At 42.2% G+C, this 15156-nt stretch overlaps 1 protein-coding gene across 1 annotated transcript in view; it reads left to right on the top strand.

Annotated features, from left to right (window-relative positions):
- The first annotated feature begins 6016 nt into the window (after nt 1-6016).
- Nucleotides 6017-15156, top strand: part of snx19b (sorting nexin 19b) — a 30104-nt gene continuing 20964 nt past the window's right edge. The window contains exons 1-10 of the mRNA XM_084019063.1: nt 6017-6298; nt 6473-6667; nt 7542-8756; nt 10671-10854; nt 11180-11280; nt 11409-11528; nt 12452-12576; nt 13051-13144; nt 13260-13419; nt 14408-14537. Of these exons, the coding sequence (XP_083875189.1) occupies nt 6095-6298; nt 6473-6667; nt 7542-8756; nt 10671-10854; nt 11180-11280; nt 11409-11528; nt 12452-12576; nt 13051-13144; nt 13260-13419; nt 14408-14537 (2528 nt within the window). The 5' untranslated portion in view covers nt 6017-6094. The remainder of the gene's footprint in view (nt 6299-6472; nt 6668-7541; nt 8757-10670; nt 10855-11179; nt 11281-11408; nt 11529-12451; nt 12577-13050; nt 13145-13259; nt 13420-14407; nt 14538-15156) is intronic.

The raw sequence follows: 15156 nt of genomic DNA, 5'->3' as shown, positions 1-15156 counted from the left end.
GGTAAAAAATGACCGGATTTCTCCTTTAATAGGCTTTTAGGCAGAAATCTTTTGCAGCCCAGGCCCTTGGGTTCCAACTGCATTTGGTGTTGGTAGTATGGTAGTAGTAGCATTAACAGTAGTGGTGGCATTAACAGAAGCAATAGTATCAACAGTAGTAGTCCATGGCAGCAGGCACAGCCACGCCGATATGGATCCATCCCAACCACGTCGCCGTAGACCAAAAGGCAGGAGTAGTTGAGCATCACAGCAGCAGGTGGAGCTACAATATGGTGTTTCATCAGGACCTCAGCGGACTCTGCTGGACCAGAAAGCATAGTAGTCAAGTTAGTAACAGTAGAGATGCCAATTTAGTCAATTACTTTAATCAATAGTCAGCCGCCTTAAAAATACAAGTGGTAAGAGTCAAACAAGACCACAGCATCGGTGCAGTCCGGATCAGGTTCCACCACCGTCCAGGGAGACCTGCTAGGCGAGAAAGCACAGGGACTCCGGGGAACTTACAGAGAGAGAAAGAGAGAGAGAGAGAGTAAGAGAGAGAGAGAGACTCCCCCAGCAGTCTAGTCCTATAGCTGCATAACTAACATGTGAACTAAGAAAATGTTATTTATCTGGTCTGGTGATTGTGTTGGCTTCCCTGCTGAGTCATTGATGGTGATTGTTTTTCCTTATATTGTTTGATTAGATTTGCTGTGTGTTTTCCAGATTTGTTGTTGTGGTGAAATTGATATTGCCGGAGTCTATGTATTAGGATTTGAGTTTTCTTATTTGTGATTTTATTCAATTGAAATATTTATTTTCTTAGTTTGATTTAACGGAAATGGGGTCAAAAATGACCGGATTTCTCCTTTAAGGCAGTTTTTTTCTCGCCACTGTCGCTGTAAAGCTTGCCCCTGGTGATGTTGGGACTTGGAAAATCATGAGCGTATTCTAGTCCTGCTCAATGTGTAAAGTGTCCTGAGATAACGTCTGTTGTAATATGACACCATAAATAAAATTGAATTGTTGTGCACTGCTACCACCTAGTGGACAGGGTGTGTGGTGCGCTGTACAAGTGTGGAGGAGGGACACGTCAACAACTTTCGTCAGCCCATGTATTTTCAGATCTTTCAGTATGTGTAGCTATTTTGTTCATATTACAATGGGACAATAGCAGTGAATGTTGGAGCGTCTCTGAGCTGCCTGCCAGACAGGGCCGTAGCCAGGGTTTAGAAATGAGTGAGGTCCAGAATTTTTCTTTTAATCAAGCTTATTTACTGCATTTCTGGACGAGCAAAATTCATACCGAAATGACACCTACAAACACAACCCAAGCTATACACTACACACACGCTCATTATCTATCATGAAATACATACACAGGGACCTGTTGACAAAAATACTTTTATTAAAACTGCACAATTTGTCACAATTTACTCACACTGTTCTTCTGTGTGTGTGTGTGTGTGTGTGTGTGTGTGTGTGTGTGTGTGTGTGTGTGAGAGGGTGTGTGGGTGGGTGTGTCATTTTTGAAAACATGCACTGAATCCTCGCTCACATCGCTCATGTATGTGATTTTCTTTTTTATGTCAAATTCTATACTGACTTTCATGTCAAACGGTGTAAGGGTCTAGTGTTGCTTAGATTATTTACAGATTACATTTTTTTTTGTTTTTTTTTGTCTTCAAAACAGTTTGTAAACAGGCACAAATATATCATATCAGAGGGGTATTCCACCAAACTCGCTAATTAAGGCGGCGCTTACCTGGTTAAGCCTGGTTAGAACTAACGCCAACTTCCACTTGCGGCTAAACCCGTTCCATTAACGCATTTCAGCCGCGCCTTGTTGAGGCTAATTCAAACCAGGTTAACGTTGTCATGTGTTACGCACGTTCACGGGATATGAAGCCAGACCAGAACCGTGAATGTCGAATCATCGAGAAAATGGCAGAAAAGACCAGCGCAAAAAATATTGATGGAACTGTACGAGGAGTAGCCTACAAACCCATCATAACCAATAAAGGGAATACTGTAGTGATAAATAAAAATCGCGAGGCTGCTTGGGCAAGAATTGCCGAGCGATTTAATACGGAAGTACCGTTAAGAGTAACATGTTCTAATATAACTCTGACTACGATTTCTCTAACGTGAGGATAGTGTAGAGGTAATGCGCCGGCTTTATATGCGGCCGGCCAGGGTTCAATTCCTGATTAAGGAAGTTTGTGGAACATCTTTCTTTGGCCGGAACTCTCTCTCTCTCTCTCTCTCTCTTTCTCTCTTTTTTTAGATAGACCTAGTAAATGCATCTACATTGACCAACTCATTTATCTCAACAATTCAATGAACACATTCAATGAATCTATTAATGAACTCACCTGAAAGGAATTTATGTGGCTGAAAATTGCATGCAGCAATGCCTTTGTCATTGGGATCTATAACATGCTATTAATAATAACATCTTTATGCCTATCATGTTTTTGCAAGTTATATTTGGGTTCTGGGGAAATTGTATGACATATTTATCATAGTTAAGGTAAAATGTTGGTCTAATTCTCTGATCTAAAGACAATTATACAGGCAAAAAAATAAAGAAAACACACATGAGATGTCTTCGCCGGGATGTGAACCTGCAATGCCCACATCCGAGGGCAGGAGCATCACCACTCACCCAACTGGGGGCTTTAAATTACAATATGGCCAGTCGGTGTTAAACAAAATAAACGATTTATTCATATTTTTTAATTGCAAGCGTGTATTTTTAGACGCTTGATGAAAATATAGTCTGTTTGTACTTCATATATGTAATTTTGGTAATTTTTGGTCTTTCACGTGACGAAATCACGAGGACTAGGCTTGGCTGAACCTTCTGCTGGTACAGTTGTTTCCGACAGACGGACTTCTCTGAAACCCCCGCTAAAGTAAGCCTGATGGTTAGCCTGCCCCAGGGCCCCAGGGCAGGCTAGTTTGGTCGGATAAATTCCCATGGTTACTTAGCGGAGAGTGCCTCAAGTCACGTTGATGGAACGAAACTCTCGCTAAAGGTAGCGAGGCTTATCGAAATTAGCCCGGCTTTGCACTTAACGAGTTTGATGGAATACCCCTCAGCTTATTGAAGGTTTTGTATTGTACATCAACTGTGTGGATTGCTGGTGTTCTCTTTAAGCTGTAGAAGCCAGATGTCATCATTTCACTGAGATGAGTTTGGATGAGCCTCCAGAGAACATAGAAGCAGCATCAACAGCTCACTGTGCTGTAATATAGGAGACTTCATCACTTTCTCATTCAAGGCATTTTCCCTTAAACATCTGAATTCCTCCTAAACACACCTATATTCTGCTTTGCAGGTCTGCTTTGTAAACAGCGGAACTCTTGTAGTATGTACCAGCAATTCAATGTAAAGATAAGATAAGATTCTCAGATTAAGTTTTTTTTATTTTTAAAAACTGTATTTAATCATTTCACATATACAGCAGATCAGACATGTCATTTATCTTCTATAAATAAATGAAAGTGTTTGAAAGTTTTCATACTTTTTTTTCATACGAGTTCATGAATTTGAGAGATTTTAGATCATTTTGGAATTCAATTTGGAAAGTGATGGAGTTGGGGATAGTTTTTGTTACCTTATGTGCAAATAATATGTACCATATATGATATCAACAAGTTAACAACATATTCAATATTATATGCCTCAAGTATAACATTACATTTCTACATTAATTTCTCATATTACAGTTCAATTGACAAAATACATAATGTGACATTCAAGTCCAAAAAGTAGCAGAATTTAAACAATTATAGAATATGTGTGTCAAAGATTCTGGTTCATTGCTGCAAAAATTGCACTAGTCTTAAATATCTAGGAATCAAAGATATTGATTTCTCGTAATCTTATTGGTGATAGAGAATGTATATGGTATAATATATTTTTAAATTATATTTATATGAAGATAACAATAAATTGGTCAACGCCACCATTTTATCATGATGAAACACCAACTCCCATGAGTCTTAGCCGCTTACAAAGCCTCATGGGAGCTGTAATTGTTGGACGCTAACGAAACAATTGGCGTTTTATCTTTTTAAAGTAACATAAGTTACTAATTTTAGGATCCATTTAAAAAAAAATATATATATATATTATTAGATTTCTGACGCTCGTCGGAGCCGTAGGGAGGTTTTTCATTTTGAAGTACGTCATAATACAGGAAGTAAACAAACAGCCGACGCTGTTGTGATCAAGGCGCTCGTGAGTCCTCCCATCCCGTGCCATGACAGCTCGCGCAGGTTAAATATATTGCTATTTTATTTAAATAGGCATCAATGGAAGTGTTTGTCTATGAAAGGCCGACATGTCACCTGTTGCCCGCTACCTTGTGTGTGTTCTGTGAAGTTGTAGCGAGCCGTAATACTCCCAACGTGGGATCCTAGACGTACGCGCCCATACCTCTATCCAAAAATGCTCCATTTTAGTGTCGGTATGATTTTTGGCAACGCGGGCACCTCGCAGGACAGCACATGACACCTCAAACAAATGACTAGGATTTTCTCTTTATTTCGGCATGAATGCAGTACACCAAAAAGCAATTGTGTCATCAATATTTCGACTTTTAGGCCCCCGCCTTTCATCCAGCGACGTTACGTTCCTCACTTTCACGCTTTCTAACCGCGGAGGGCGGAGACGAAAGACGTCTTAAGATGTCACCTCAATCATAAGTACATATTATGTTGTTAGTATTGCTCTAGGTCGAATACCCTGCATGCCGAATGTTCGTCTGTTGCATGTAATGGAGTCAGTAAGCTCTTAAAACTACGTCTGTCCGGCGGATACTGGCCGAGCTATAAATAAATAGTAAATTGTCCAATTCTTGAACGGGGTTTGGTGATACGCTTTCTTAGCGGAAGAGATAACGGTACGTGTCACGGCTGTTGTTCGTCAATCACGTTACCTATCTCGCGGAGGTTATTATAAAGGATAAATGAAGACAAACAAATAATAATGTGTGACTGGACACTGGCTGGGTCGCTAGTCAAGCTGTTACACAATCGTTTACTGCCGCCGAGACACGCCAACTGACGCTAGCAGCTAGCATGAATATGTTTCTGTCATTACTGATCGACGAGGCAGAGTTTAAAAGAAACGCACATCAGGTTTGAATAGCCTGTTAGGTGAGTTGACATTGCTGCTGCGCTTTCCTTACAATCTACATGAGCAGACAGCGTGAGCACTGGTTGGTTTCATTTAATAATAATAATAATAATAATAATAATATTAATAATAATAATAATAATAATAATAATAATAATAATTTCTAGCCTTCTAATGATTAGAGGCCAGGCCGTCCTCACAGGTAAATGCAGCATCAGGATACAGATACAAATAGCTTGAGGAAAGGGGGTCGGTGGAGGGCCCCTGGCCCCTCGGCTAGCTTCATATTTGATGCTATCCATAATCATGGCTTTTGTTTTTTAAAGGAGTCATCACCCGGAAATCGCAATTTCTCTTGTTAAAACATGCATATCTGTGTTTGACCTCAGTTGAAACTTGCCTGAAAGGCTGGAGTTTGAAAGTGGCGCCGTTTTTTCGCTTCTGCTCTTTTTCCGAACAGGAATAGCACACAAGGGTGTGCATTCCTAAAGCACGAGATTTTGATTCTGCGCCTTCGGTGACGTCACCGTGGCGGCTACTTGCATAAGCCCACCCCTCTTTCACCACCCAACCCCGCCCCGTCCGCTACCTGAAATCGCCGAAGCGCCGCCATTATGTTTTGGAGTCTGCATGCAGGCAAGCCCCCCCGGCTCTGTCCTTCCTGCGGCGAATCAACGCGCGCCTCATTACATATTATACAATGCACATCCGGACCAGTCAAAACCTCGCGCGTAATCTCGCGTGATAAAATCGCGTTACGAAAAAGGGTCAGAACAAGCTCAATGTTTGATTAAATTTTTTTTTTTTTTTTCTAATAAGTTTTACGAATTGATCCAAAGCGATCCAAGGGGGGCTGGATACGTATAAAACCAGGTGATGACTCCTTTAAGGTGTGAGGTTGGCTGGCATGCATGATCTCCACATCTCATCGTGAGAGTGACAGAGACAGTAACCCCCCCCAGGGCCATGGCTGAGGTGTTGGGACAGAGGAGCTTGTTGGGCTTGGGCGTGGTGTTGGCGTGGCTCGTGCTGTTCCACCTGCTGGTCAACATCTGGCTGCTGTGCGTGTTCACCAGCCTGCTGGTTGTGCTCGGTGGCTGGCTCGGCTCGCAGGCCGTCCTGGAGTCCAACAGTGTGGTGCACCTGGAGAGGTTTATCACCCTGGAGCAGGTAAATAGTCATTGAATTGAATACAGTTCCTCTCCTAGTTTCACTTTTCATTTGTAGATATGCTCATAAAAGGCTTATGAGGTTTCTGCGCAAAGATCATCTTATCCTCACTTGCTTTTGGGAAACATGTCACTCCAGTAAATTTACAAAGATTTTGTCATTGATAAATTTCAGGTCCCGCCGTCAGTGGAGGATGAGCATCTTTTAGACCAGGAGATCCACAGCACAGTGAGGAAAATCATCAGGGACTTTGTCACGTCCTGGTACTCCACTGTGTCCTCTGAGAGTGGTTTTGAAACGGAGGTGGAAGAGGCCATGATCTCGATAGCCATGGAGCTGAAAACACGTGCACGACAGCTCGACAGGAAGGTACTTTTATACGGGCAGAAATATGCAATATATCTTGTCATTAGAAACCTGAATCGGATTAATTTATATTTGAATATGAATTGCTCCACTTGAATGATTGCATTGAAAAACTAAAATCTGTATAGTATAATTTGAAATTTAAATTATTATTTTGGAACTGAATATTATATCCTCACTAGAAATGCAACTCTATATTATCTCACAGTCAATTCTTAAAATTCAAATTTCAAATTTACGGTCTTCCACATCCGGGTCACTGAGGAGGAGCAATCGAGTGCAGATTCACAGAACTCCTTTTATTTGAAATTGTGATGAACAAAGTCTGGATTCACAAGTTTGTATACACGTATAACAACATAATGAGAAGAATCTTTATGTGGCATAACTGCAGCTGTTTGATCTCGTTAATATAGAACCGCTGACGTGCTTAAACTAAAGACTTCGGGCACAGTTATGTCCAGTCGGCTAATCACGATGCATATTGTTATGTAATTATTCAACTGTATTCATTCCAGTGTGTGAGTGATACAGGAGCTCATTCCTGCTGGTGGACTAAATCATCTGGAGATTATTGAAAATCAGCATGTTGTCTGTGCCTTGTCGTGTCTGTGACATCTGTTTTTGTGTCTGTTGATGTCTGACTCTGTGTCTGCTATGCTCGTCTAATTGCCCTCCAGGGATTAGTGAAGTATGTCTGTCTATCTCTTCTCTATATCCCTAGCTAGCTAAAAAATATCCGCCTGAAAAATAACATCAACAAAAAGTAAATGTGAGCGTTCCCTTCAGGCAGAAGCCAACTAATGGCATAAATTGGCTGTGGATGGATTCCTCATTACGTTGGTCTTTAATTGGACGTGTGTAACGCTCTCTGCAGGAGCTGACCCAGAGGATCCTGGATCTGTTTGGCTGCCACCTCCAGGACTACATCAGAGCCAAGGAGCTGGTCAGCGAGCAGCCAAAGTGGAGCAGTGAGAGCGAGCGGTTGTGGAAGGTGTATTCCACGGTTACCACGCCTCATCTGGCCACGGCCAGCGATACAGTGGAGGTCAACTACACCAGAGCAGCCGTAGATTTGCTGCTGCATGTTTTGGTGCCGTCACCTCACCTGGAGAGCCGCACTGGACGGTTCGTGGTCGGAGAGCTCATCACCTGCAACGTTCTGCTCCCTCTTATTGCTAAGCTGTCTGACCCCGACTGGTTAAACATTCTCATGATCGAAATATTCGGCAAGTCCAGCAGATCACAGGATACGATTCCAACAGAGTCGCTGGCTTCGTCCCTGCCACCACTACCACCGCCAGCTGCTGCTGAATCACAGCTCGCTCCACCACAAGAGACGACACATGTACCTCAAAGGAGTAGTGAAGGTCTTCCACTGAGAGCCATGTCGGAACCGGTGAATGGCGCAGAAATGCCTGAGCTTGCTGCCTATGATGTGATTGACTCCGAGGAGGTGGATTGTCCACAGAACAACACTGAAGAAGAAGAACCTGCTCAACCCTTTTTAAGGCATTACATGCGAGGAAGCAAGTCCAACCCATTTTACCAGGAGAATGACTCTGACCTGGATTCTCCTCTGGCTGACGATAAACAAAGATCCATGGACTCCCTGCTTATGATTGGGCAAGAGGAGGGCCTGTACGACAGACGGAAAGAATGTGCCACATCTGTTCATGACAATAACGGTGTAGACCTGGAGGATGTTTTCCCCAGTCCAGTGGAGAGCTCCTGTCCCAAAGTCCTGGTGAATTCAGAACCAGAAGGGCATCCTAATGGCTGTGAACCACCAGCAGAGGGGACTCCTAGTAACAGCAGCTTCCAGGACCTGGACAGGGAGAGCAGCTTCCCTTCAGTAAACCCAGCCAGAGAGCTCCTCCTGGGAGTAGACCAGACTGGGATGGGGAACCCGAATGAGCTGACTGTAGTCAGTCCACTGCAGGGCTCTTCCCCCATACCGTCGTTCAGTTTTGAGCCCCTCAGCAGCCCTGATGGACCAGTCATCATCCAGAACCTCCGCATCACTGGCACCATCACAGCTAAGGAACACCGCGGCACCGGCTCACACCCCTACACTCTATACACTATCAAAGTAAGTTAAGTGGCGGATTTGTGCGAAATAATAATGTCCTTTGGCCAAATAAAAAACACAAAATCCAAATCAAATGGCCACTGAGGCACTTCAAAAGTGAATCTGACGCAGGTATGTGACAAAACAATTTTCCATTCATGGTGGTACAGTTTTGTGGTCTATTTTCCTTTGGTGGCAAACAGTTGATGATCGCATTCTCTCTTGCCCTGTCACCCTGGTAAAAAACCATAAACCCTTCCCAGTGCCTGCTTAGTCATATATATATAGATTCATCCGTGCCAGTGCCTTCAAATCAAAAGCCTAATCAAATATTAAAAATCACAAAAACACTACTATCAAACTTAACTTGTACTCAAAAAACAATAAAATAAATAAAGGTTGAAATTATATTACAAAACAATGAATAGCTCCAACAGTAAGGAAATTACATGATCTATATCCGCTCCTCTGTTCATTAGTCAGTATTATCTTCATGGTGTGATTCCTTTCTTTTCTGGGTCAGCAGGATTATCTTTGTGACCCAGTTGTTCTGTAGTCCGCAATCTTAGTGGCAAAACATTCTAAACCAATTTTAAGTTACTTATGGAGTATTAATATAGCATCCGACACTCAGTTGCTATGTAAAGATATACTGGAGTGGTCTACCTCAGAAGAGAATTAACTTACTTTCCGTCTGTGTGTGTTTTTGTGTGTGTCATAATTCAAGACCTCTGCTTTGTTCTCATAGCCGGCCGCCCATGTGTGCCTTTTAGTGTGTATTCCGTGCCCCGCCACTCTGCACCGGCTCATTAGTTACCATTAGTTACCCCTGAAAACATCCCGACCAGGCAGCATCTCAAAAGTGAAGCCAATTATGAAGTGTATTGAACTTGCATTCTCTCTACTGGCCATCAGGGGGCGACTCCTCTGGTTGGTCCCTTTGGGGTCAAAGAGACCATAAAGCAGGATGGGCTTTAGGGCGGGGCTACCTGCTGATTGACAGGTCGCTAACAATGCAGTTAGCTACTCAGATGACTTTAACACTTAGCTGTAAAATTGACCTTTAATTATGAAGCTAACTTTGTTAGCAGCTTCACACCAGAATCCACATGGATCCAGATCCAGTACTGCCCGGGGGCCGCTCTACTGCTTGTGTTCATCAGATCCACCAGTCCACCAACCAACGGGTGATGTCACCATGACTACGTCCACTTTTTATATTCAGTCTATAACCCACAGCATCGTCAGGGAAGCATAGTGTAGTGCAGCATAGCGCCTCCGGTTCCCCCCAAGTTAACACTGTTAGGTCTGTCAGCACTGTTGTTTGTGCTGTTAGCACTTTTAGCACCGTAAGCTGCAAGCTGCCAGCTCAGCTGTCCCCATGGTGAGAGCTGTGTAGAGGTACTAGATATGCTCTGAATGTCAGATTTAGTATGTTGAAACATAAAAATGTACCCTGTGGAGTTTTACAATGGAACAATGTTTTAAGTACGTTATTATTCAGTAAGTGTACACTCATTACCTTTACTGCATGAGTGCATGTTATTGGTCTTGTGTGTTTTTGGTGAAAAAGCACAAACAATACAGCAAAGCACCAGTAAAAGCAGTGAAGATGTTTTTTTCAGAGCCCACTGCAACATAATTCTTTGTTTAGCATTTATTAATGATCCATCAGTCTTTATGCACATGTTCATGGTCTCTGAATGATAAGGAATTATAATTAGAACTACTAGAATGGTTCTTCAATACATTTCTCAGATTTTCTTAGATTTTCTTCTTGTTTTATTGAATTTTGATTCATCGTCATGATTAAACACCATCTGATGCAAAACATTCTCTTTCATTCTAAAACGTAGAATTATGAAAACTTGTTTTTATCAACAAAGGGGGGGGCCTTGCAGAAAGATCTTTCACTTTATTGTGTTGGTTTTTCAGTACGAGACATCTGTGGGCTGTGAGACCCCAGGAAGCCTCCAGGCCGGCTCCGACGATGGCGATGTTGATGACCCGTCACCCATTCAGCCAGTAGCCTATCACATGGTCAACAGACGATACAGCGAGTTCCTCAACCTGCAAACACGGCTGGAAGAAAAAACAGAACTACGGAAACTTGCTAAAGGTAGGAAGTCTGGACTCTGGAATGGATCTACCTAACACAAAAAGATTTGAGACCCTAGCCAAACGTCTTCAAAACCCTAAACCATGTCCAGCTGCCTCCGATAAAGCTTTCAAGGATTAACAGGACTGAGAACCTTCACACACATTTGAAACCCTGTGTGCAGAGTAGTTGGCTCTGGTCTGGCGGACTTTGAGAAGTCCATGCAAAGAGTTTCCAGTTCAAGTCCTAGCCGTTTCTTCAGAAGCCGTCCTAGACGTTTCTTCACTGAAGATCCAGTTTGATTGAGGTTTAGAATAATTTTTCTCGTAATCTGACTGTCTTTCAGGTGTAAAAGGTCCAAAGAAAATCTTTCCTGACATGCCGTTTGGAAACATGGACAGTGACAAGATAGAGGCCAGGAAAGGACTTCTGGAAACCTTTCTAAAGGTTAGAGGATTTTATATTTTATTACATTAATGTAGTATTAATGAATACATTAATGAAGGCACAATGTAATAGTTTATTTTGCTTTTGATCACTAAGGTTATAGACCAACATTCTGTCCTCTTTTTCAGCAACTCTGTGCCATCCCTGAAATAGCCAACAGTGAAGAGATGCAGGAGTTTCTGGCTCTCAATACAGACGCCAGGATTGCCTTTGTCAAGAAACCTTTCATTGTGTCACGCATAGACAAGGTTTGAGCCTGGATTTTTCATTTGACCAAAATCAATACTTGACTTTTTAATAAGTGAGTACATTGTATGTGCGCGGTGGGGCTCAGGAGGTAGAGAGGGTCGTCCACAAATCGGAAGATTGGGGGTTGGAATCCATGTGGGACAAAATACTGGATCTGAACATGTGTTTGTAAATGGGTGGATACTGACATGTAGTGTTAAGTGTTTTGATTGGTTCACTTATTTTTTATTTGCAAGATATGTAGTCCAGTCCTGTCTTCACACGTGATTGCATACAAAGACTCTTTGATTCTCATAGTTTACACAAATGGAAATATTTCAACTCAAACAAGAAATTTGCATTGCGGAATCAGAAATATATACAAATGATTTAGTCTTCTGTTTCTGTGGTCCCCTAGAAGTCTACGATAGTAGCTCAGATTAGTCCAGAGACCAGACCAGACTATGTGGAGGAACCAGAGACTCTCGTCCAAACAACAAGGTCTCTGCCGTATATATTTCTAGATGACCTTATTTGGAATGTTGATGGAGCAGCTACAATGTTAGCATAGCCTAGCACCCATCAATCCAGATTTCAAAAGCAGTTAGCTTGTGGTCTTCAGACAGACCTAACAAAGCATGATTTCACACTGTTTACTGATCACCATCATTATAGAGTTATTTCAGCATCCTTTCATCTGGTTATTGATATTAAATCACAGCTAAATACTTTATTATGGGTTCCTCTGGCTGTGGTAAATCAGCACATGTGGGTCTTGCTAGACCAGTAAATCCAGCTTGGTGAAATCCACCGAGCATCTCTGGATGATGTCATGAACCCAGACAGGACGGTGTTGCACGAATAATGCAAGCTTCCCATTTGGTGAGAACACAGCATTAGTCATGCCTAAGAACTATGGGTTGAACTATGTTTTTGTGTGTAGATTGTGGTGAATGCCATCGTGGACACCCTGAAGACGGCGTTTCCTCGTTCAGAACCTCAGAGCCCAACAGAGGATAATGAGGCGGAGATGGATGGAGGCAAAATAAGTGCTGACAAGAAGAGCAAGTATGACTCCAGAGATCCAGACCAACTTTTAAACACAAATATACACACACACACACACACACACACACACACATACTGAACTGGCATTCTCTGCTGGCCACCAGGGGGGCGACATCTCTCTGATTGTAAAGAAGTCTATGAGAAAATGGTCCTACTTCTCAAACATTGTAAACATGAGTTTATGGTCTCAATCTCTAGTTTCAAGTCTTCTTCAATCCAGCATGATGTTCATTTAGTACATTATGGTCCATTTAGAGTGCACCAGACTCAAAAAACTCGAGGACTCAAAACTGTAGTCCACAAACCAACGTGTGACGTCATCATGACAATGTCCACTTGTCACTCTACAGTCTATGATACTATACATAATGATTGTTACAGTGTGAAAACAGAACCATGCTGACTGACTCATTGATCATTTTTGCACATGGATGAATGAAGATGAGTTGATTTTGTGTGTTTGTACGATGCCAGGTCTCGTCTGAAGTTCTCCACTAAAAACGTCCCTTTCATTAACGGCTCAGACATTAGACCACCCGTTTTGTTCAGTTGGGAGCAAACTAACACAGTAAGTAACTTACATGTTGATAAGCAGTGCTGATATGTGCTGCTTCAGTTATCAAATGACTCTTTTTTTCTGGCTGATATACATTTTTCTAACCTTCTCCTCTCTGTTGTCAAAGGTGTTTAACGGGATGTCTTTGGGAGATTTGCAAGCCTTTTTCACGGAACAAGAAAAACTCTCCATCAGAGTTGAGTCAAAAAGGGAGGACAGTCCAGTCTTCAGAACATGTGGAGGCGATCTGGATGAAGGCTTCAGGGGAAAGCAGAGTCAGGACCCAGGTAAGAGCTGAGTTTTATAAACATAAGAATGAATATTTTCTCCTTGATTTATTTAATTATTTTGATTCATCAACCTCATGATTAGACACCATTTGATATTTAGAAAAATTTTAACGGAAGACACGGAGCACTGGAAAAATTGGGGGGGCGTGACATTTTTTTTGGAACCACTGATGCCATATGTTGCTGATGTAGGCTACATTCAATTTTGCTAGAACATGTCCTATTGGCAAAAGTGCATCTCCTATTTGGCTATACAGACCGTTTTCATGTTAGTAAACAACCATGATGTATTTTGTGGGCGGAGCTAACAATGATCCAAGTACATGGACTATGTCTCAGTGGACACACGTCTGCTTCTTTAGGGATGTTTGCTGTATCCACAGCTAAAAACAAATCTAAGAATGTCATCTGTGAATAAAGACATTTTATGTTTTTATCCTAACATTTTCATACCTGTAATGCTATTATATTGGATAAATATTGCAAACAGCAATGGATTTATTGGGCAGCATTGTCTTCAAGGCATTTGGCATTCAAGGCCAAATGAGTTTGATATTTATTTTTTACGGCAAGCTTCTTGACATCAAACACAAAAATAAATAAGGTTAAAAATCTCAAACCAAGAAATCATGAGAAGGTTACTCAAGATAATCTTTGTCTTTATTTTGGGGTGAGCCATCCCTTTAGTTCATCTAAACTTCCATCTGTCCTGCAGAGAGCTCTGACTGCTCACCAAAACACACACTTAGCAGAACCGGCAGCATCTGTCCACATGAGGGCAGTGTTAATAAATGTATAAAGTGAGATTACTGGATGTGCATGTTCATCACATACAAACCTGTCCCTCCTTCTGTCTGTCAGGAGACACCTTTGTATGCTTAACCAACAAACGGTACAGGACAATGTTAATATGCGTTTTTGCCTTTAACACAGTCGTGATCTTGTATGTCAAAGTGATTCCAGTTTTTCTGTATTGTGGGTCCAGCATCTGAGACGGCGCTGGCTGTAGGGGCTCTGGACATCCTGGTGCTGCTGATGAAGGAGCAGTGGAGCTGGCTGTGCACTGAGAACATCCAGAGGACCATCAGGCTGCTGTTCGGGACCCTTATCAATAGGTGACGTGCTACATGTATGAAAAAGTCGTGGGACGAGAGTGCTATAAGAAAAACAATATCATTAACACTTGATTAGGTGGTTTGTTTTCATAAGAGACACATCGCCAAAACACCCTTAAAAAATGGATGCATATTTATGAGTCTGAAGTGAGGTCCCTCCACTGGTCTGTAACAGGTCTATAGTCTCAGTGGGTCCCTCCACTGGTCTGTAACAGGTCTATAGTCTCAGTGGGTCCCTCCACTGGTCTGTAACAGGTCTGTAGTCTCAGTGGGTCCCTCCACTGGTCTGTAACAGGTCTGTAGTCTCAGTGGGTCCCACCACCAGTCTGTAATAGGTCTATAGTCTCAGTGGGTCCCTCCACTGGTCTGTAACAGGTCTGTAGTCTCAGTGGGTCCCTCCACTGGTCTGTAATAGGTCTATGGTCTCAGTGGGTCCCTCCACTGGTCTGTAACAGGTCTGTAGTCTCAGTGGGTCCCTCCACTGGTCTGTAATAGGTCTTCCTTTAAGATAGTTTGATTGTTTTTCACTAAAAAAAGAAGATGTCTTATTTGAGACCCATTTTAAGAGTTTTTTGAGTATTTTGAAGATCATCAGGATATCCTGAATCGCAATTATTTT

This window comes from Eutrigla gurnardus, assembly GCF_963514095.1.
Source record: "Eutrigla gurnardus genome assembly, chromosome: 10".
NCBI classification, from domain to species: domain Eukaryota; kingdom Metazoa; phylum Chordata; class Actinopteri; order Perciformes; family Triglidae; genus Eutrigla; species Eutrigla gurnardus.
Note: the sequence above shows the minus strand (reverse complement) of the source record. Positions and strands in the feature narration are given on the sequence as shown.